Source organism: Myxocyprinus asiaticus, chromosome 23, assembly GCF_019703515.2.
Source record: "Myxocyprinus asiaticus isolate MX2 ecotype Aquarium Trade chromosome 23, UBuf_Myxa_2, whole genome shotgun sequence".
In the NCBI taxonomy this organism is placed as follows: domain Eukaryota; kingdom Metazoa; phylum Chordata; class Actinopteri; order Cypriniformes; family Catostomidae; genus Myxocyprinus; species Myxocyprinus asiaticus.
Genome location: NC_059366.1, coordinates 38,932,349 through 38,956,732, shown reverse-complemented (window position 1 = coordinate 38,956,732; position 24,384 = coordinate 38,932,349). Strand labels below are relative to the sequence as shown.

The 24,384-nt window shown below is 36.1% G+C and overlaps 1 protein-coding gene across 1 annotated transcript; it reads right to left on the bottom strand.

The window, feature by feature from the left end:
* Positions 1-1,161: 1,161 nt before the first annotated feature.
* LOC127413726 (aspartate aminotransferase, cytoplasmic-like) lies at positions 1,162-10,245 on the bottom strand. The gene is made up of 9 exons (XM_051651103.1): positions 10,001-10,245; positions 7,571-7,752; positions 7,105-7,228; positions 6,394-6,506; positions 5,651-5,755; positions 5,058-5,208; positions 4,797-4,962; positions 3,643-3,785; positions 1,162-2,918 (listed from the first exon to the last, which is right to left on the bottom strand). The coding sequence occupies exons 1-9, from the start codon at positions 10,107-10,109 to the stop codon at positions 2,779-2,781; spliced, it is 1,233 nt and encodes a 410-aa protein (XP_051507063.1). The 5' UTR covers positions 10,110-10,245; the 3' UTR covers positions 1,162-2,778.
* Positions 10,246-24,384: the final 14,139 nt, after the last annotated feature.

Sequence of the window (24,384 nt, the reverse complement as noted above, 5' to 3'; positions counted from 1 at the left end):
GCTCATCATGGTGTGTGTTCACATAGGGCCTCTCAATCACTCAAAGCCAACTGCATTTAAGTCCAATTCTCAGCAAACAGTACCATTTGTGTATTAAAATTTCAGGATTTAAAAACATATAAACATATATTATTTGGAAAGTTTACTGCTGAACTATGAATGCATTGTGTTTTCCCATTATGGATATTGGGGAACCATCAGAGTGGACTCTTTCAAAATAAGAAAATAATTTGTGCAACGGCCATTCAACCATTACATCGGAAAAGTTTTGGGAATAAAGGTCAGAGCAAATATGGCCAATAATGGCTTTAACTAGGAAGTATCAATGCACCATACCACATTATTCACTGTCAATATTTATAGTTTTGTACTTTGTGCCAAGAAAATAAACTGATAACTATGATGTTTTCCATACAGAGTTGAAATATTGAGCTTGATGAGGCCAGTTGAAGTGTGAATTTAATGTTTACTGATAAAGACAGTAAGAGAATCTTAACAGGGTTTAAACAGAGGGACAAAGAAAAAATCTGTATTTTCAAACTAACAACATAGACAAGAGAATTCATTATATATATATATATATATATATATATATATATATATATATATATATATATATATATATATATATAAATGCCTCAAGACACACCATCCCTATAGTGAAGTATGGTGGTGGCAGCATCATGCTGTGGGGATGCTTCTCATCAGCCGGGACTGGGCATCTTGTTAGAATTGAAGGAAGAATGAATGGAGCAAAATATAGGGAAATACTGCAAGAAAGCCTGCTTCAGTCCACTAAAAAAACTGAAGCTTGGTAGGAAATTCACCTTTCAGCATGACAATGATCCCATGCAAAAGGCCAAAGCAACATTGGAGTGGCTCAAGAACAAAAAGATAAATGTCCTACAGTGGCCCAGTCAAAGTCCTGATCTCAATCCTATTGAGAATCTGTGGCACTATATGAAAATTGCAGTCCACAAGCATCACCCAACCAACCTGAACAACCTGGAGCAAATCTGCTGAGAAGAATGGGCCAAAATCACTTCATCACTGTGTGCAAAGCTGGTACATATGTACCCCAAAACACTTAAAGCAGTTATTGCAGCAAAAGGTGGCTCAACCAAATATTAATGTGAGGGGGTTGAATACTTATGCAAGCAAGATATTTCAGTTTTTTTTATTTTTCATAAAAATATTTCCCAACAAAAAACAATGTCACCTTACAATAATTGATTTTGAGTTTTAGTGTTTTAAAATAAAATATCAATCAGAATGAAATTTCAGTGTACCATTTGTAATTCGGTAATATGAGAGAATTGGTCAGGGGTCTGAATACTTTTGCAAGCAACTGATATATATATTATTTATATTTTAATATGTTTTCTGTTAATTATTTCAGTAGCAAGTCATGGGGACAGAAATGGCACTATTAAATATATCAATTGTGATAAAACATGACAGTCAACATGTTTTATTCCAATGCACTTTGATTAAAGTATTTGTGCACACAGAAATTCATGATCATATAGGTTTGATCTTATGAGACTCAGCTGTGGCAGAGTGAACTGTACTTGGTCTGATGGCTGGACTTTCATTAAAGAGCACTGCAATGCAGAAATGAGTTTGAACATATGAATACAGAAGTGAAAGCACTGGACCAGAATCAGCAGATTAAAAGACAGCTTTGAAAGCAGACACAAAAATAAAGTGCAAAACAATGCCTAGGGTCTTCATAACCCAGAGCTGCCAGCACAAACGTCATAAAAGATAAAAAGCCTTAAGGAATATTTTAACCCCAAAAGCACTTAATTTACCAAAAGAGCTTCCAAAGATGACATGGCTTTTCAAACTCTTCTTGACTGCTTGAATATTCTCTTTCTCTCATTTTTATGCAATCAACTTAATGAGACAACTGTCTCTGAACACATTGTTGATGTCCTGGAGCAATATTAAGCAGCATGACATATAATGAGAAAATGTGTGACAGTGAGTCTAAAGGAAAAGGATGATTTCAGGGTAAAATGTTACTTCTAACCATTTAATTTGAGGTATGAGCATCAGATGACAAGTAAATCACGCTGGAATTACCAGTGAAACACAGTCTAATGCCCCTGGTCATTCAAGTTCTATTCAAGCCGTCTTTGTAAGCATGTTTATAAGTTTTAAACAGTGCATATGGAAACATTCACCACAAAACACACACCTTATCCTTCAGTCATGCACTCAATACAATGAAATCTTCGGAGACATGACAATAAAAATGATGAGTTAAGACAGGGCTAGTTCTGCATTCTCTTTCCACCCCACCAGCTAAGGGTTGTCCATATAACTCTAATTCAGTCAAACAAACCTGCTTGAAATTAATTTAAGGAATAACGGACGATCTTAAAATCAGTCACAATGGACCTTTAGGTTACAGAAATCCAGAGAAAGTCATTCAACTGACTGGAAATTCCCTAAATACCACAATACCACCACAAAGTGCTTATTTATAAAAACAAGATTGAAATGAACACTTACAAGAATATTTAAATGTACTCCCTTTCTCTTAAACACAGGAAAAAGCTGAAGTGAAAATGACAATACTGTATATACCGTATATTTACCGTTTCATTGCTTTTTGATTAAAGGAGTTCAAACATAAATGTACAACTTCTGATCATTAAATTAGTGAAGGTGTGAACTAGGTGATGTGTGTGTGACTATGTTCCTGCAGACACATAAACACACACACACACACACACATACACACACACACAGGAAGTGTGAAACAGGTGCTTATTGGACTTTAGTGACAGCCTCATGAATGGACTCAGCCACATAATCGATGTTCTTGGTCGTAAGGCCGCACATGTTGATGCGACCACTCGCCATTAGATAAATGTGCTTTTCCTTCACCAGATAATCCACCTGCTTAGCTGTAAAACAGAAAGCAAAAATAGAATCTATGTTATAGTTCTATGTAATCTTAAAAACACATAAGTCATACTAAAAAATATCAATGCCACTGCAAAGAAATATCAAACCAAGAGGCATCTGCAAACAAATAGCAGACATTTTCTCACAACTAACTTGATTTTTCTTTGTCATTTTTGCTATTACTTTGAACCATGTGGTGTCAAGTTCATTTATCTTGACTTATGAAGTCAGATACCCTCAAAGTTCACACTTCATACAGTTGAAGTTCAACACAGTAACTATGGACATGTTCCACTAGCCTCTGACAAACGGAAAGTGTTCAAATACCATCCATGATTTGTTTTTTCTTTTAAAACCTGACAAACGTCTTTCTGAAATGGAAAGGTGTGGTTTGGCTAGTTTATTTTTTCTTCTTTTAAATAAATGTCACTTGGTTTAATTTTTGTTTTCTAAGGCAATGATATTCATACATTGTCACTGTGACTTAAGTTTCCAAATCTAATGTTTACACTAAGGCAACTAATGAACTGCATTATTTATCTTCAAAATCTTCAGTATATAAGGTCTTATTCTCTCTATCCTCTTTAATCAGACTACACACAAAATCATGCGAGATGATTATAATGTCTGAATGATCAGTGTCTACTGTGTTAAACAGATGTTTCTAGCAGTGGAATTGATGAATACACTAAGAGGGGAAGAGTTATAGATAGAGATGCTAACGATTGAGTCCTGTGAAGCTGAACATGCCGATCTGTTCAGTGATGTGCTCCCAGGTTCCTGGAGTTCCCAGGGCTTTTAGTTTTTCCTTCAGCTGAGCACGCATCAACAGGACCCTCTCTGCCATGGTCTTCACGTTGTCCTTCCTGAGGCAAGATGAAAAATTCCAAACTGTAATCACCCCTAACCCAAACATTAAGAGTAGTTACATATGCATGGGTGAAAATGTGAACATGTCCAGATCACAAAGATTTAAAAAAAATATGTATATATATATTTATATATATATAATATATATATAATTTATTCTGTATATACTGGATAAATAAAATGAAGCCTATTTTTAGGGCTATTAATATTTTTTTTAATTGTTACATTATTTTCAGCCACATTAAGCAAAAATTAGCAATGATTAAAAAGCAAATTTTTCCTTCCAAAATAAAACATATAAATGATCCTAAAAATAGGCCTCATTATCTATGCAATATACAGTATAAACTGCATGTATGTATGTGTGTGCATGCATATATATATATATATATATATATATATATATATATATATATATATATATATATATACATACATACATACACACACACACAGTATGTATATGATGTAATGTATTTGAATTATCTGAATTATTATATTAATTATATATTACATTTATAATGATTATATTCTACCTTTCTCAATAAATATTCATATGCGATTAATTAATTGGCACATCATTTACCGGTAATTAATTTGATATACATAATGAATATATATTACAATATACACTATACATACGGGCTGTTAATCAATTCAAATTTCTTTACCGATTACATGATGTGTCAATATTGACTAAGAAAGGCCCTCAAATTAAAGTAATTTAGAATAAAATAATTAATAGAACTAATTATAAATATTATATACAGTATATAGGTAATATATAATAAAATGAATTATATATATATATATATATTTATGTCATGTGTTTTGTTTTAGTTTTTTTTTGTAAAATGTAACTTGGACAAAAATTAAAACCTATAACATTGTACTTTTTTCATTTTTTTTATTAGAAATTAAATTTAAATTCCCAAAGCATCTGTTAAATAAATGAATACATTTGAAATATGAAATTAGATTCATTAGAATTTTCTTTTACACTTTACCATTCAGCAAAGAGCTCAGGGCTGTTCAGTGTGATGGCAACCAGGCGTGCACCCTGGGATGGAGGATTGGACCATGTGATTCGAACGATCTTCTCCATTTGAGACAGGACACGGTTTACATTCTCTTGGTCTCTGCCTACAACAGTCAGGTTCCCAACTCTCTCATCTGTGGATTCAGGTTAAAAGAATCAAATCCTTCTGCACACAGATACAGCAAAAAGCATCCAATTTAACCCTCATGTTTCCGTCGGACACACTTACTGTACAGGCCAAAGTTCTTGGAGAAGGACTGAGCACAGAACAATTCGAAACCCTGGGACACAAAGTAGCGAACAGCCCAAGCATCCTTATCTAAATTTCCTGAGGCAAAACCCTGATAGGCTGAATCAAAGAAGGCAAACAGATTCTTCCGCTAAAGAGACGGGAAATTAGAAAAAAGAAAAAGAAAATGAGCGAACAACATTTCTACCATTCAAAATGCTGATACTGTAGAAGGCAAAGATGTTTTTAGGGATGTGTTTTAGGGAATTACATCTCCACTGGTGAACTTTTCAGGGACTTTCAGGGTCCTGCAAAGCTCAACCACAATTATAATAAATAAATAAAAAATGTTGGCCTTCGGTAATTAAGCAACAATTTTCTCAGTATTTATAAAGTGGTCAAAAGTTCAAATTTGGACAACAGTAGGCTGTAATTGCAGGCTGTACCTAAATCTTAAATGTCTTATTACTAGTAGATTATGTACAATTAAGATCCATTTTTGTACCAAATGATACAATATTTATAAAAAGCCTGCTGTTTTTGTGGCCACACTTTCACAGTCAAGCGATGTTGGGTTGTTCGGAGTGTCTCACCTTCATGATCTCAGCGATCTGCTTCCATTGGTCCTGTGTGGGGTCTGTACCGGTGGGGTTGTGAGCACAAGCATGCAACACAAAGATGGAGTGTTCAGGTGCACTCTGACAGGGATTAAACAGGAAATACACAGTTGCAATCAGATGGTATAAAAAGAAAATATTCATCTTCAGACTGATTCTTGCGTTACGCCATGAACTAACCAGGACTAAGTTTCAGACGAAAAGTAATTTGTCTGTCCACACTGAAAGCGAAAATGCTGCATGACAGAACACAATCACAGCCAACTAGAAGATCTATTGATGTTTAATATACTTTATAGTCATGTATAGCAGGAATTTGGACATTTGGATTTCACTGTGGGCAGAGCTTCACAGCACAATGCCGCATAAACAGAACCTAAGAGACTGACAAAATGTTCTATTGTAAGTCACTTTTCATGGCTGGTTAGAATGTAAACTCAGATTTACATGGAAGTGATTTTCATTTTTTAATAGACTGTTTGCATTGCACTTGATAAGCACAGTGTTCCATGACACGGACCCATAAAAAAAAATAAAAAAATGTTAAGCGTAGAAAAACAATTATGCTAGAACCCAACCAAAGCCATTTTTACATCTTGGCAATGCTAACTGATTTCATGCACTTCTTTCTGCACATAATCAATGGATTTTATTTAACTTGTGTCAATAGCTGATAAATACACCAGAGAGGAGACAGAATGTCAAAAATCGCTGCTAACCTCCATGTCACCCAGAAAACCTGCCAGATCGAGTCCACGCTTCTCTGCATCCCAATATTTGTATGGCCGGATATCCTCAAATCCAGCGTTAGAGAAAACAGCATTGTGGTTCTCTAGAATAAAAGACAACATCATTTAATGTCAATTGTATGGGGGCTGATTTAGCAATAGAGATGTCATATAAAAGGACAATGCCTATTAAATCAGAATATTTGAGACAACTCAATTTTGGCAACATTTTACAATAAGGTGGTATTTGTTAACATTAGTTAAGTACATTACTTAAAATGAACTAACAAGGAACAATACTTATTCAGCACATAACTATCTTTTTTCATCTTTATTTAAACATATACTGATTCATTTTTAAAATTAGTTGTATCTTACTGTAACATTAGTTAAAAAACTTTTTTTTTAATCTGAATAAATAAAAGTGTTTATAAATTAACATTAGCCAAGATTAATAAATGCTGTAAAAATATATTGTTTAGTTCATGATAACTAATATATTTACTAATGTTAAAAAATACAACATTATTGCAAAGTGTTACCAATTGTTTTAAATATATAAATCAAATATCCTTTTAATTAACAGAACCTCATATTTTGAGGCTAAAATTGTAGCCAATAACATTTAAATATATATTATTTCCAAATAAAATTTCCACAATATAGTATTTCCAATATAGTGTAATTAGGTCCAGTCCTCACCCCATGTTGGTGCAGACACATAAACTTGAGTTTTTGTGTTGTCGGTTCCATTATACCACCGGCGAAGAAACTCTGCTCCAATCTTAAGAGCGCCAGTACCACCTAAACACTGTACAGCTCCAACCTGCGATAAAAAACATCAGAAAGATCATGGTTGAAACAAGAAAACATATGCTAACAAGGTCCAAAACTAAAATTTTGCAATTCCAATCAATGGCGGATGAAAAATCTTTCTTACAATATCATGTCTTAAAATGCAGTTTCTAATAAAGTTACTAGCCAACTCATCGAAGTCAATTTTGTCTACCATTTGGCACTTAGCGAGAGTTAATTTTAGACCCTGGCTGAATGTATCATACAGTATGTTAAGCATCTAAACTTTGCCTTAAGCCAATAATAAAATAAAAATTAAATTTGAATGCATGTTATTAATACAGATTATCAAATCAAGCATGTCATTTCGGACCCGGTTCTCCTTGATAGCAGGACTGTCATCACCCAGAGCAATCTTAGATGCACTGGAACGAAACTCTGGCAGGCCCAGGATGGGCAGGTATTCGTGGTTCAAACTATGATCCTCAGCGATCATCTTCTCCACTTTTCTCACCACAGGCAGAACCCAGGGTTGACATTCATCTGTCCTGTAAGCTAAAGAGAAGATGAGGGTGAGAATAAATATAAAAATGGTTCTATAATCAATAACTATCCCTCCTTAATTGCTCCTTTATATCAGTGTCATCTCAGATCAGGTCTTTGATCTATCTGAACTTTTACCTAAGGGCAACAGCTAACTTAACTCAGCATACTAAACACAAACGTGTATTGCTCATGTCCTAATGCAAAGGTAGCAGGAAAATCCCATACAAATCCTGAGAAAGTTCTATATAAATCCAGTTCCATATCAGTTTTTTGGACTGTGGTTGTATCAAAAAGTTGTTCAAATATTTTATATATAAGTTAATTAATATATTTATATGTTAGTAAGTTTGATGGATATACAGACACTACAGTAAGACAAACAGCCAGCTAGCAAGACAGTAAGATAAACCATCAGGTAGATAGACAGAAGACAGACAGAATATATACTAATATATATATATATAGAGAGAGAGAGAGAGAGAGAGAGAGAGAGAGCAATTTAATGCAGAATAAAGGCTTTATGTGGATTTGTTTACATTAAAAAATGTTGACAGTTGGAGTTAAAATTAACGAGCATTCCGTTGCCTCGTTTGAACATTCTGTCAATGCAAGTCTATGGGATTTTTCACCATTTTTGATTGTCCACTGTGTTTAAATGCTAAGTCTGATCAGTTAGAAAAGACAGCACGCTATTCCAGAACACTAAAGGTTTGTACCAAATTTGGTTGATGTACTGTAGCTTGAGATATGGATTTTGAAAAAACCCTAAACAAAGTTTGTAGAATAACAGTATGTGTCAAGCCAACATAATAATGTTAATGTTCTCAACTAAATTTATTTTAAAGTGTTGCACAGATAATCTTATGTAAAAATATGTGAAGCACAGAATTCCTGAAAATTCCTCATATCAGTACATTGCAATACTCAGCCAAACAACAAGAAAATACAGTTCTTCTGCAGATTTATGACCTAATCTCAACAAAACTGGCATGATTTAGCTGCAAACTGTAAATGGCTTTTGAAAGCACACGAAATCAGACTTCTCTGTGTTGCTCAGGAGGGATTATCATTTCAGCAACGTTGCTGAGAAAGGACCACATTCCAGGGGGAGGCGTTTAAAAACAGTCGACACAATCATGACTCAGGGATTTTTACAAAGATGTGACTCTTCATCCATGCCTTTACCATGGCTCAAAACCGCAGCAGTCGTGGTGTATGAAGGGCGTCAGGAAATGCAGAAGACAAAGATAATCTTTGCAGAATCCTCAGAGGTCAAGCTCTCCTAACACGGATCAGGAATGTCTACACAGCAGATGACAACTGCCCTACCACAAAAATACTGACATAACGCAATCTATTCATCTCCAGCTAACAGCAATTCATACGTGATTGGTCTACAATAGAAACAGCCAATGCCAGAAGAGTTAACTATAATCCCTGAAATACATATATAACCTTCGAATGAGCATTTCGTGGAGACCATTTTTAACAGATACCTTTTAAACAATCATGATCTGAAGATCAAAGGGTTTGAGACAGACTATATATTATCAGCCCATATATATGTATGTGTGCATACGTCTGACTGGTATTAAACTAAAGGCATTGCAGTCAGCTCTAAAGGCACTTAAGGGTTTCTATATATATCTATATATCTATATATCTATATATCTATATATATATATATATATATATGATATATATATATATAGATAGATATATATATATATATATATATATATATAGAAACCCTTAAGTGCCTCTGGAGCTGACTGCAATGCCTTTAGTTTAATACCAGTCAGACGTATGCACACACTTCTACATAATGACAAATTTTCACGTTGCAGAATAACAGTAAAGTCATCAAACGTATGTATAATATATGTAGTTAACTATAGTAATTTACACAAATAATTTCAGATCATTATGGATGACGTTATGTTATTGATGCTGTTCCATCTGTGATCATGTGCATGTGACCATCATCATTATCATTACAACAATACAATAAGTATTGTTATCGTATAAATACAATATAATTCGCCTTACTTTATTCCATAATGAAAAAGACTGGATTTAAATGCAATTGACAGATGGCATCAGGTCTCATGTTTGATCAATGATCATTCTTGACATTGAAAGAGGATGACCGCAATGTGCATGGGTTTAAAAAGAGAGATGTCTCATAAATGTGTGCGTCTATACAGTTTGACTCTGATATACGTGTGTGTTTATATAGGTATAAAAGGCGTCTCACCTCCGACTCCTAGATTCACCTTGTTTGGATTTTGATCTTCACGGAAATCTGCTGTCAGCTTAAATACTGCGACAGGGGCAGCCAGCGGGACTTCAGCAAATATCGACATAGTACTGTGTTTATGTCTGTGTAAATTAAAAGAAAGACAGTAGACTGATACGCGAGTAACGTTAGCTTGTTTAGCGATATGATGGACACAGACTGCCTTTAACCTTCAAATGTGGGATTTTGGCAATGGAGGACAGGCGTGCCGAAACTAACCAATAGAAATCAAGACGTCATGTTTGACTCCAGAATCAACTAATCATCTTCTAGTACAGGAAGGTTACGCCTCTACGTCATCAAAGTACGCGCTCGATAATGCCGATAGGACCAATGAAAAATCCCAAAGCTTTGAGTGACTTGAGTTCTGACCAATGGTAGAGCAGAAAGGGTGGAATTCATTCGCTGCAATGGGCATCCTTGTTTCCGTTCACACCCACCGCAATCTGTGGACCATGTGCACCTTATTTTAATGTGCAATTCATGACTGTTGTCTGTTCTTCAAGTAAGGTTTAATAATATCCTGTTTACTGGAATGTTATGATAGTAGTAGTCTGATTAAGCCTTTGTAAATTATTTTAGTGCTTCCAGAATATGTCGAAATCTATCTAAATGTTATAGTGTGTGTGTGTCTTTTTTTTACAACATAATCTGGAGGTGCTATAATAATTAACAATGTCTGGGTCAGACTACTACAATTATAACACTGAACTAAACAGGGTATTAAAATATATATATACACACACATACATACAGGTGCATCTCAATAAATTAGAATGTCGTGGAAAAGTTTTTCATTTATTTCAGTAATTCAACTCAAATTGTGAAACTCATGTATTAAATAAATTCAATGCACACAGACTGAAGTAGTTTAAGTCTTTGGTTCTTTTAATTGTGATGATTTTGGCTCACATTTAACAAAAACCCACCAATTCACTATCTCAAAAAATTAGAATACATCATAAGACCAATATAAAAAAAACATTTTTAGTGAATTGTTGGCCTTCTGGAAAGTATGTTCATTTACTGTATATGTACTCAATACTTGGTAGGGGCTCCTTTTGCTTTAATTACTGCCTCAATTCAGCGTGGCATGGAGGTGATCAGTTTGTGGCACTGCTAAGGTGGTATGGAAGCCCAGGTTTCTTTGACAGTGGCCTTCAGCTCATCTGCATTTTTTGGTCTCTTGTTTCTCATTTTCCTCTTGACAATACCCCATAGATTCTCTATGGGGTTCAGGTCTGGTGAGTTTGCTGGCCAGTCAAGCACACCAACACCATGGTCATTTAACCAACTTTTGGTGCTTTTGGCAGTGTGGGCAGGTGCCAAATCCTGCTGGAAAATGAAATCAGCATCTTTAAAAAGCTGGTCAGCAGAAGGAAGCATGAAGTGCTCCAAAATTTCTTGGTAAATGGGTGCAGTGACTTTGGTTTTCAAAAAACACAATGGACCAACACCAGCAGATGACATTGCACCCCAAATCATCACAGACTGTGGAAACTTAACACTGGACTTCAAGCAACTTGGGCTATGAGCTTCTCCACCCTTCCTCCAGACTCTAGGACCTTGGTTTCCAAATGAAATACAAAAGTTGCTCTCATCTGAAAAGAGGACTTTGGAACACTGGGCAACAGTCCAGTTCTTCTTCTCCTTAGCCCAGGTAAGACGCCTCTGACATTGTCTGCAGTTCAGGAGTGGCTTAACAAGAGGAATACGACAACTGTAGCCAAATTCCTTGACACATCTGTGTGTGGTGGCTTTTGATGCCTTGACCCCAGCCTCAGTCCATTCCTTGTGAAGTTCACCCAAATTCTTGAATCAGTTTTGCTTGACAATCATAAGGCTGCGGTTCTCTCGGCTGGTTGTGCATCTTTTTCTTCCACACTTTTTCCTTCCACTCAACTTTCTGTTAACATGCTTGGATACAGCACTCTGTGAACAGCCAGCTTCTTTGGCAATGAATGTTTGTGGCTTACCCTCCTTGTGAATGGTGTCAATGATTGTCTTCTGAACAACTGTCAAATCAACAGTCTTCCCCATGATTGTGTAGCCTAGTGAACCAAACTGAGAGACCATTTTGAAGGCTCAGGAAACCTTTGCAGGTGTTTTGAGTTGATTAGCTGATTGGCATGTCACCATATTCTAATTTTTTGAGATAGTGAATTGGTGGGTTTTTGTTAAATGTGAGCCAAAATCATCACAATTAAAAGAACCAAAGACTTAAACTACTTCAGTCTGTGTGCACTGAATTTGTTTAATACACGAGTTTCACAATTTGAGTTGAATTACTGAAATAAATGAACTTTTCCACGACATTCTAATTTATTGAGATGCACCTGTATATATACACATACATATATATATACACATACATATATATATATACATATATATATATATATATATATATATATACACACACACATATATATACACACACACACACACACACACACACACACACACACACATTATATAATTATAAATTTGATTTTACATTTGAAAACCAAAACATGTCCCGTGCAATGTCCTAGCAAGACCACAAGGTGGAGGTCTAAGCTTTGTTACTGTCCACAGTGATTCCCAAACTTGTTCCTGGAGGCTCCCAGCACTACACATTTTGCATATCTCCTTATCTGACACACCCACTTCAGGTCTTGGAGTATCTATTAGCAAGCTGAAGAGTTGAAGCAGGCGTGTTTGGTTATGGAGATATCCAAAATGTGTAATGCTGGGGGGCCTCTAGCAACAGGGTTGGGAACCACTGCGAAACCCTAATCACGATATGTTTTGAAGTCGCTAATGGAAACATAATTCAAGTCCAGGGGAGGAAAGAGGAAAACATGAGCTGTTCTGGTAGCAGTATTTATATCATTAAGGACTCTAAAACCGTATGTTTGGGCATCGCATGATGTTTTTTCCTTTGCTGCTTCATTTTTTTCTTTACATTTTCATCATGAATTTGTCAACAATTTGGCTAATTAATCTTTTCAGATTAATTAGCCAATTACTTCAAATTACAGAATAAAGAGTGGTTTTGCTTGTTTATATTTGTGATTATGTACTTTTGGGGTTTTATGAATTGTCAATATAGGTAGGCGTATTGTTGGACAGCCACACCTAGCTGTCTATCTTGAGTGCATCCTTAAAAGGGAAATGTTTCGTCAGCTTAAGAGATCATATTTACTTTTACTTTACCTGACCTGCTAGTGTAAGATATGAACCTGAAAAAGATATGAAAGTACCATCTTTTAGAGAGATAGTGACAGCACCATCAGCTAACTTATCAACCTCAAATCACTTAGGCCTACACACAAGCCAGACCTGTATTTCAAGTAGTGTGATTGTTTGGGAGAAAGCTGTGAGCAAATTATAGTTTGTGTTGAGTTTCACACTCCATCATAGCTAATGCTCATGGCAAATATTAGACGATTCAGATTATTTAAATGATACACAATACCTTTAAGGATATTATAATAACCCCATCTCTCTGTTGTCTGTAGGGTAGACCAATCTGTCGTGGATCTGTATGACCCCACAACCCCCAGGAGAAGTAGAGGGGCAACTCCTGCACCTGCACCACAACCTCCATCCCCCCCCCCCAATCGCTTAGCTGCATGGAGTAGATGTTTGCATTCTTTGCCAGTCAGTAAGAGTAGCTTACCTGTGTGTTAACTGTCAGCTTTGTAATTATGGGATTTGAAGCTTCCAGCACAAGGTTTGGCTCAGGCTGAGAGAGAGACAGGAGAGAAACGGAGACCACAGAAGTGTATGACACATTGCCTCCTGGGGAATCATTAGCTGCTTCAGTAAAAAAAAAAGTTGGCTAATACCATATCAAAGAGGCATGACCCAACAAATAGGCTAATAACATTGTAGCATTTTGCAATAACATTATATAGGCTACATATATATATAGAGAGAGAGAGAGAGAGAGTTACACATCTGTTCACTGCATTTGAAGATCAGCCATTTTCATAGCTGCGAGAAGTAGGAGTCCAACATCCAAAGTTCTAAAAAGATAATACTCATGCTAGCTAATACTTTAATATAAATAATCTTGATGTGCTATTATTTCAGGAGCTAAGGTTTTCACAAGGATAGTTTTCAAATAGCCAACTATATATTTTATGATCATAACTCTAAATCTGATTTTCATAGAAATGTTTCAATAAATGTTATTCATTTTTTGAAATGTGTGAATAATTGGAGTCTGTATATTTGACTGACACACTTTTGTCAAATTTACACGCATGCTTTAAATTATTAATCCCCCCCCCCTTCTAGATAGATAGACTAGACTGACTGACTGACTGACTGACTGACAGATAACTTTACACATAAGAATAGTAAGCGATTAAATCACACTATAACTGTGTATTTTTATGCTTATGGACTGCCCCCCTTGACTTCCATTGTAAGTGACTTAATGTAACCATGACTTTTGCTGTTTTAAAATTAAACAAAGGCAACTGAAATGATTTTCTGGTAATCAACATTATGCCAAAAATGCTGTCGATGAGCTGGACCTGGAACATCCCAACAGATGGCCTGCTATATTAAACAAAACCAAAGATCAGCTCTATTTCTGATGAACAACAACTATGTACACAACATACTGTAGTGTTCAATATTTTTTAAGTGTCCACTCAATTATTGTTCTATAAAAACAGAGCCAAATTGATCAGCTCTGTTTCTCTGTTTCAGATCTCTAAAAAAAAAAAACGACTAAAGTACACGAAGGTAGAATTTGAGAAGTCTTCTTGACTTCAAAAACAAGCATGGACCATGACGGAACATAAGCAACTCATACCAAACATGTACACAGAGCGACATTCCAGTGCAGGACCTTCTCGTGTTGTTCGTGTGTTACAAGCCTCTCTGCCACAGGTCAGCGCACCTCGCTAAGTGAGGGCCTTTTTTAAACTCCATGTCGGTTATTTTGTTTTCTGTTGCCAGTTTCATAAATTCTGTTTGATGGAGTTGAATGAAAGGCCACCATGTTTTCCTCCATTGCATTCTGAGTTATGTGGAATGTGTCTATGGGCCCAAGACATTCTCATAAGGAAGACCAACAGAGAACAGCTATAGGTGGAGCTCAGAAAGTAAGTAGGCCAGGTTAAATATCATGAGTCACTCTTAAGAGAAAGAGAGAGAGAGAGAGAGAGAGAGAGAGAAGATACTAGGGGAAAAAATTAGTCACAGACCCCCTTAAAGTTCCAAAGTGGACATGTTACAAGAGACACAATGGTAAGAGATATGCTGTTGGTGGGGAAATGGGCTAAATTGTCCAGCAACACATACAGTGGCCCCAAAATATCTTTGGACACTTAAGCCACACTTAAAAATGAATGAATGTATTGGCATTAGATAGCAAAATATCAAATCAAGTGGTATTATTTATTTTGAAGTAAGATAGCACAAGCACACTTTTAAAGCAAAGTATTTCACTAAAAGATGTTTGTTAGGTTTTAAAACATAGTACAATGTTCATCTAATGCAATGAAATTCATTCATTTTTAAGTGTGTTTTAAGAGTCCAAATACTTTTTTGGGGCCACTGCACTGTAAAACATCCTCTTAGATTTACTGAAAAAAATCTGCATTTACTACAAATATAAAGCACACATAATGTAAAGCTCAAATGTAGTTTTATAGCTCTAGCTCTTACTGTTATAGTACATTTCAGTATAACACCATACAGCTGCACAATGTATCAGTACAGTATTATGTTGTCACTTAAGTTCCCTGCATGCACTGCGGGCATGGATTTGTTTTTGTTTTTTTTTTACTATTTACTGGTTTATTTAGCTGTTTTTTTGTTGTTGTTTTTTTTTACTCATATTTCACTGTAAGCTCACCAAAAACAACAAACTATCACGTTGCTGAAATATGATGCATTGTTTTTAATAATATGATTTATCTATAATGACATTCACAACTGCCACACCTTGTGGCATTTGCAAGTTATGATCAGACTTACAGTCAGACCTTAAAGGGATAGTTCACCCAAAAATTAAAATTCTCTCATCATTTACTCACTTTCATGCCATCCCAGATATGTATGACTTTCTTTCTTCTGCAGAAGACAAATTTTGATTTTTAGAATAATATTTCAGCTCTGTAGGTCCTCACAATGCAAGTGAATGGGTGCCAAAATTTTGATGCTCCAAAAAGTACATAAAGGCATCATAAAAGTAATCCATATGACCCCAGTCTTTCAATCCATATTTCAAAAGTGATTTGTTAGGTGTGGGTGAGAAACAGATCAATATTTAAGTCCTTTTTTGCTTGAAATTCTTCTCCCAGCCCAGTAGGGGGTGATATGCATGAAGAATGTGAATCACCAAAAACTTCTGAAGACATTGATTTAACTACTGGAGTCTTGTGGATTACTATTATGCTGACTTCTGTCATTTTTGGAGCTTCAAAATTTATGGTTGAAAACATGACTAGCTTTCACCAATTCACAAATTTTCATTTTCCCATAATATCTTGCAAATAACAGCTATTTACCGTTAAACTAGTCACTTCACAGTGAGCCTGGTCTTGATCTCCCAGAATGCAAAATTTCTGACAGCACACTTGTATTTACCAAACCTTTTTGCAGTGTGTATTTCAGCTTACAGCACTGAAACTTGTTATCTCTCATCAACGATGTATTAGGAAGCAACAATTGAGCAACCCCAAAAAAGTACAAGTTTGAATATTTGGGGGGAATGAACGTATGTTTGAAGGAATAAATACAATTAAACATCTAATGCAAGTTAAGCTTAATCAACAGCATTTGAGGCATAATGTTGATTACCACCAAAATTAGTTTGACTTGTCCCTCCTTTAAAAAAAAAAAAAAAGCAAAAATCTGGGTGACAGTGAGGCTCTTACAATGGAAGTGAATGAGGCCAATCCATAAACGTTAAAATACTCACTGTTTCAAAAGTATAACCACAAGATGTAAACAATATGCCTGTTAATGTGATTTTAGTGTAATAAAATGACTTACTAACCTTTTCTGTGTAAAGAAATTGCCAATTTCACAACTTTGTTGCTATGACGACATAAGGCCAACCCTAATACGACCATAACATTTTAGATTTAATCAACTTTACAGCTCAAATAATTATTTTTTAATTAATTTCAATTAATTATTATTTTTATTTATTTATTTATTTATTTTTGATAATCAGCAATATGCCACAAATGCTGTCGACTGAGCTTAACTTGTATTGAACCCGGAATATGCCTTTAAGTGCTGTTACTGTGTGATTAGTGTGTCATTGCTCAGGGGAAAACAGTAATACATTATAGTTAAATACACACAGAACATGTCACAAAAATCGTAGCAAAATGCAGAGATGCATTAGCAGTTCATACAGAACAGATGGTTCCATACTTACAGCTGTGACAAGAGAGACCTCGACTACTTTTCCATTTTAAACAATAGGAGGAAGTATAACCTAATGTCTACGAGTCTGCTGCTACCAATTGGTTTACATCTTATTGAAAAGAACAAATAAACATACACGAAAGAGCAGCACAAACATTGTCTTAATTCATGCTTTACTATAAACATGGCATAATGTCAGCAGAAACACAGCTGATACACGCAGCTGACTATAGTCACCAGATTTAGACCCTTTGTAAGAATGTAACAAACGAACAATGTCTCTTAAAGAGATGTTTCTATAGTGAAATCAGTTGTATACTGTGCAATAGCTGCACCATTATGCATGTTTGCATTAGCAGCTCTGACAAATGTGTAATCGCACAAATATTTGCAAAGCAGATTTTACAAGGAACCAAGTGAATTATGGTCGCAGATATTATAAATGCAGCACCCTAATACTTCAGATTATTCAGTAATAAATAGAAAAGTCACGGCAGTGCAAGAAATCCATAGCAATCACAGCGCCTGGCAACTTAGCGCCATGGAATATTACAAGTTCTTACACGCCTGCTATGAATACTTCTGAGGTCTTCTCTTTTCGTCTTGCAAACTGATAATGTCACTGCCAATTTTTTTTTTTTTTTTTTTTTTTTTTTTTTTTTCCTCCTCCGTGAAAAGCATAACAAGTCAAGCAAATACACATTTAAGGTAATACATCAGATGTGAACAAGTGCACAGGCTTTTCAGCTTTCATATGATAATAAATGACAATCATTAATTGTTAGATGGAGCATAGATGTATGCATCTGCAATGCACTGTACGTATTTTACCCTTCTCTTTTTCAGAAACTATAGGGATTCCCAGAGGCTGGTCAGAATTGTATATTTCCCAGCAGAAATGAGGCATTCCAAAAAGCGAATCCCCCAGGAAAAAGTAAGAGCAGAAATTAACCTCCTCTTTATTTACAGCTGCGACAGCGTATGAATGGGAACTCACGGTTGAATAGAAACAAATTGTCAGTTTGATGGGAGACGCCACACTGGCTGCACTGTGTAACACAGACTCCCCGCTCGCAACATGTTTATCCAGTGGGAGGTCATGTGGTGTGCATCCAAAACCGAACAACATATAAATCTGAATAAAATTAATTGTATTATTGTTTGAATGACAATCTTTGTAAACTGTGCACATACCAGCGGTCAAATGAACTCGAAGCAACCTTTCCTTTTATTTTTGCCTCTCTGGCACAGCCCAGGGAATGTTTAGACAAAAAAATGGAAATCTAGCCTTTCACATCCCATTTTAAGGTGGTAGCTTCGTGTAGCGACACTGTATCTTAATCACCCCTGTCTGTTGTAATCGTTATTTAAGTTTCAGCCTTCCTCTCTCCCCACATTAACCACGACATATAGGTCACACACATTACGGGCAAAACGCTCAGTAATTTGCACACATGTATACAAACACACACCTGCAGGGTTAAGGCCATGAGGGAAAATGCAGCTGTCTAATTTATTAGTCCCAGGAGGGGGTAGCAAGCACTGTGGATTTCTCCTGGCCTGACTTCCGTCAGCGCGCTCCCAGACCAGACCAGACCTCCCTAACTCAGAGCTCTGCTGTGACAGGGAATGTCTGGTGTTGGAGTACAGGCCCTTGCCTCGCCTCCTCCTTTCCTCCCCGTCTGAGGCAGAAACAGGGAAGGCTATCACTCATACAGCTGGGTCAGATGCACAATGGTGCCGGCGAGGTCTCAAGGCCTGGCGTAGCACACAGTCTGAAACCAGGAGCTGATAAGACTCACCTTCCGGGACCTAACAGGATCTGCACCTCCTCAGATATGCGTTCTGTGTATATGGAAGGTTTTCTCGGTAGCGTTGAGAACTGTGCGAGGAAACTTTCTCCGGTTTTTAATTTTTTTTAATTTTTTATTTAACTTTTTTACCTGCAGTTGTTAAAGAGCTATGATATTCTGGGCAGAATTTAAAGGAATATTCCAAGATAAATTCAAGTTAAGATCAATCCACAGACTACAGCATTACTAAAATAAATAAATAAATCAATAAAAAATAATTAATCGAGGTTACAGTGAGGCATTTACAATGGAAGTGAATGGGGTCAATTTTTTTAAGGGTTTAAAGGGATAGTTCACCCAAAAATGAAAATTCTCATTATTTACTCACCTTCATGACATCCCAGTTGTGTGTGACTGTCTTTCTTCACTAGAACACATTTGCAGAAAAGTAGAAAAATATCTTAGCTCAGTAGGTCCTTAAAATACAAGTGAATGGAGATTTCTCTTTTGAAGCTCCAAAAATCACAGACAGTCAGCATAAACGTCATCCATACAACACCAGCTGTTAAATTAATGTCTTCCAAAGCCATACCATCACTTTTGGTGCGAAAAAAATATGTTTTAACTCTAATTCACGCTTTCACCATAATCGCATTGGCATTTGAAACAGAGAACTGAGGCAGGTGCCACAGCTGGAAGAGCAGCGCTGTTTACAAGTGAGAAGGAGGAAAGCTGTACAGTAGCTTGATTGGTTTTGGTTTAGATCTGTATTTATCTGTTTCTTTACTCACAATGGTGCAATGGTTTGCTTATCCTGGATGTCTCAACTGAGTGGAGAACGTGAGATTCAATGGGACACAACGGGAGATATCATGGCACACGAATACATCACACAAGAAACCACTTGGACTCCACCTTCTCGTGAAGCTTACACTCACATTGGATTATAGTTAAAAAATTACTTAAATATTGATATTTTTCGCACCAAAGGTGCGAAAGAAATGTCTTCTATCACTTTAGAAGTCATTAATTTAACCGCTAGAGTTGTATGTCTTTATCACTTTGCACTGGTGTGTATGATGAGATTAAATATTGCCTTTAAAATTGTAAGATTGTCGCTTCTGTGCATAACAGATTTATTTACATAGAATCAGAAAAGTATATTACAACAACATTATTCTAAATGTTATTCCAAGAAGCATAAACACAATGACGTTTATGCTGACTGTCTGTGATTTTTGGAGCTTCAAATGAGAAATCTCCATTCACTTGCATTTTAAGGACCTGCTGAGCTAAGATTTTTTGCTACTTTTCTTCAAATGTGTTCTGGTGAAGAAAGAAAGTCATACACAACTGGGATATCATGAGGGTGAATAAATGATGAGAGAGTTTTCATTTTTGGGTGAACTATCCCTTTAAAAGGGAGAAATCAGAAGCTTATAATTTTATAAAAGCATTTACATTATTTCTTCTGTTGAAAACGTGTGAGCTGTAAAGTTGTTTAAATCGTTACCTTTAAGGCAATTTTAGGGTTTTAGTGTTCACTGCGTTACGTCGTCATTGCAAAGAAATTGTTAAATTAAATATAACTTTGCACAGAAAAGGTTAGTAAGCGATTTTATCACACTAAAATCATGTTCACACATATTGTTTACATCTTGTGGCTATACTTTGGAAACGATTCTGGCCTCACTGTGACCCAGATTATTTTTTTCTTAAGAAAAGGAGGGACGAGTCAAAATAAATGTTTGTGGTAATTAGCATTATGCCACGAATGCTGTCCATTGAGCTTAACTTGTTTTGATCCCGGGATATTCCTTTGAATATGATATCATTTACAGAGCAAGATTGTACTCCGAAACATTCTCACTCAAGTCAGAATTTATAAACATATTTTTTGCGAAAGAAAAACCAGAGAAAGTCCATATTTCATAGAACAAATGAAGTGTTATTGGTTTCTTGTTCTGCCACTCCATAATCTTTTCTCGTATGACATGGGATATGAGCATAAACAGTGTCCTGATGTTTACAGTGTTCAGTGCTTGAGTTTGCACAGAATGCTGTGATCTAAATGAGCATTTGATGGTCAGAAAAGACGCAGGCCCTTGACCCACTTCTGGTACCTCCACAGCTAGCCTCAGTCAGTGTCCAGATGAAGATGATCTATTGGCTTCTCCCTCCCTCTGCTGACCGCCTCACTGTCATGGTGCTCAGGCCTGGGTTTTGTTAGGTCCAGGAAACAGGCTCTTCCTTTACATAAACATATGACTCAAAATTTGCATCTGCATCGGACTGGCATCTGCACGCAACCATTTTAGTATCTCTCTAAAATGGGGGGTACAAGGCTGAGGGCCAGTGGAGACAATGTTGTGCTTCTGTTTATGAAAATGAAATTATTTGTAATGATACAGAAATCTGTGGCCATATAGATCGTACTGTATGTAAAATTTTAGTTCATATGTTTAAGCATATATGTACATAGAGTCCACTATTATTTAGGAAAATATACTGTATGTCATATATGTGGAAATTGTCTTTTTTTTTTTTTTTTTTTTTTTGTATTTTGAGCTATACAGTATGTTGCATAAATGTACTTGCAGTGAAAATAACACATGAACGTAAAGCCTTTTATGTGTGTGTTTTACATACTGTATCTCTATACATCAGATTTAAACATAAGTGAATATTTTTGTGGTTGTTTGGGGAATTTAAGATAGGCCTAAATATAATTTGATGGATAAAGCGCCTATAAGGGTTTGCTGTGCTGTAATAGCCGCTATAGCCGAAATGCATAATCCAATCCAATATGGGGGGGGGGGGACTAGACGGATATGTGCAGAATGAATAAAAATCGTAGTATGACAAAATGAGCGAACCATGGAAAGAAACATTATTATTAACATGCAGCTACGGGGGATGTGTGTGACAGATAATGACTAAACTGACAACAAGTGGTTCTGCACAGTAAAACTGTCAGTTGCACCGGAGTCTGGACAATATGCCGTTAATTTAATGACTACTAAAGGAAATGCGCCTCTTGCAGATACAATAAATGAATTTAGAACGTATGAGCATCTGAAAAATGTCGAGAATCATACTTCGCACAATAATTTAATTATTAAAATGAAAAGTGTCAAGAAGTGATTAAAAGGCTGTAGCGTCATGTTTAGATAGCCTATACATTTTCTTGTCTTACAGCCTCAGTATACTCGAATTGTTAGATCCTTACAGCCTATATCTAAAATGAATAGGCAACGTCAATAAATTCTCTAGTGCCGTTTATTTCATTAAGGCAATGTGATTTAATAGAAAGCGGAATAGATAGATAAATTATAGGTTTAATCAATTGATGTAGGCTATTATTGGAATATAAAAATGAAATATAGCCTATCCAGTAGTGCTAAAGCCTATCAAAAAAAGGGGGGGGGGGGGGGGGGGGGGGTTAAGTTTTGAGAGTGGACCATTTTTCTTTTTTTCTTTTTCTTTCAGGCACAATCAATCACAAGAGACGAAAAACAAGTAGTGCGTTCACTTACAGATCATAGTTATTATAATAATAATAATAATAATAATAATAATAATTATAATAACTATGATCTGTAAGTGAACGCACTACTTGTTTTTCGTCTCTTGTGATTGATTGTGCCTGAAAGCAAAAGAAAAAAAAGAAAAATGGTAATAATTATTATTATTTGGTCTAATTTATTTTTCCATGTAGGCCTGACGGTGTGACGCATGTTGATAATAATAATGTATCAACAGTGAAATATGAATTATTTTGTATAATATTTGTATAACATCCATAATATGAAACAATGGATAAAGCAGTAAACGGAAGCGTTTCAGGAGGTGGTTTATTGTAATTTTCTTATGTTGATGTCATCAATATGTCAATCCAGACTGGAGACTCCAAAAGAGAATCATGTGCAGACATGCGCTCTTCACGGTCAGCTTGGCTTCATGCTTGACTGAGACTCTCCTCATCCTAATGGTGCTATTAACCAGTCAAAACACTAACACACTTTAGTCGTGTGTGGGGCAAAGATCAACCCCTGATCAGATAAAAACACGCGACTGCATCCAAATTCAGTGATCGAACATTATCCCCAGCTCTAATAATGGGTCTGAAGAATTATTAGATATAGGCCTAGTCATCTGTCTATATTAAAATGTCGTTATTATTTATTATTATTGTATTTTCCCTCTGTTCTCTGTGCATTATGCAGATGATGGCCGAACAAGTCGGATGTTATCTCACAACATCCAAAGCCAAGAGTCTTGACATTTGTTTCAGTGAGAGCAAGTGTTATTCATGTTATGCCTTAAAACCATGACCAAATATGCCATGGAGTTTCTCCACTTTGTCATTTTGTCAGCACACGTGGAATTATCATGATATATGGAAGGAGTTTTTGAAAACCGTGACTCAAAAAATAAATAAATAAATAAATAAAATGAGCTGATCTTTCCGAGGGTAGCTCTATCTAAAGCATTTCATGAACCTGCAATAAATCACACCAGAACAAAATTCATAATGGGTTAGGCCCACTGCCTGTATGAATCTACCAATAATTAGACTGTCATATCAGGCTGTGTAGTATGGCCGACACCCATGAGCGGATTGCTCTCCAACAACAGAGATAAGATAACTGCATCAAATCCTTATTGTAATAAATCAGGGCCACGATTACTGCTCAAATGACAACAAATACCATGAAAATAATGTACCTTCTCATTCGGTTAGAGAAAAGCTAGAACCCGTCCACTCCGACGTTCCTTCTGAGCCATTCGTCTTGGGACGGGAGGACACAAAGCTGATCTAAACAGCTCTGTTGATAGCTAACGGATGAGATAATCTCGTCTCTCCTTCCTTTTCTTTTTCCTTCTTCTAAGTCTCTGGCTGGCTTTTGTCTCTGGCGCCGGAGTAGGAGCTCAGAGAGACACCGTTGCGCATCATTGCGCCCTCAAACATGTTTCCTGCGCGTCCACCTCAAATAAGTGATCGATACCTGAGATACAGGATGGAAAAAAGGAATATTACAAACATGCTGTTTTATTTCTTCTGGTGCTTTTCGGAATTCCACGGCCTAAATGATGCAAATGAGCAGACTTTGTGATTTCCGATAGGCCTCTAAATTTGCTTTGGATATCTGCAAAATTCAA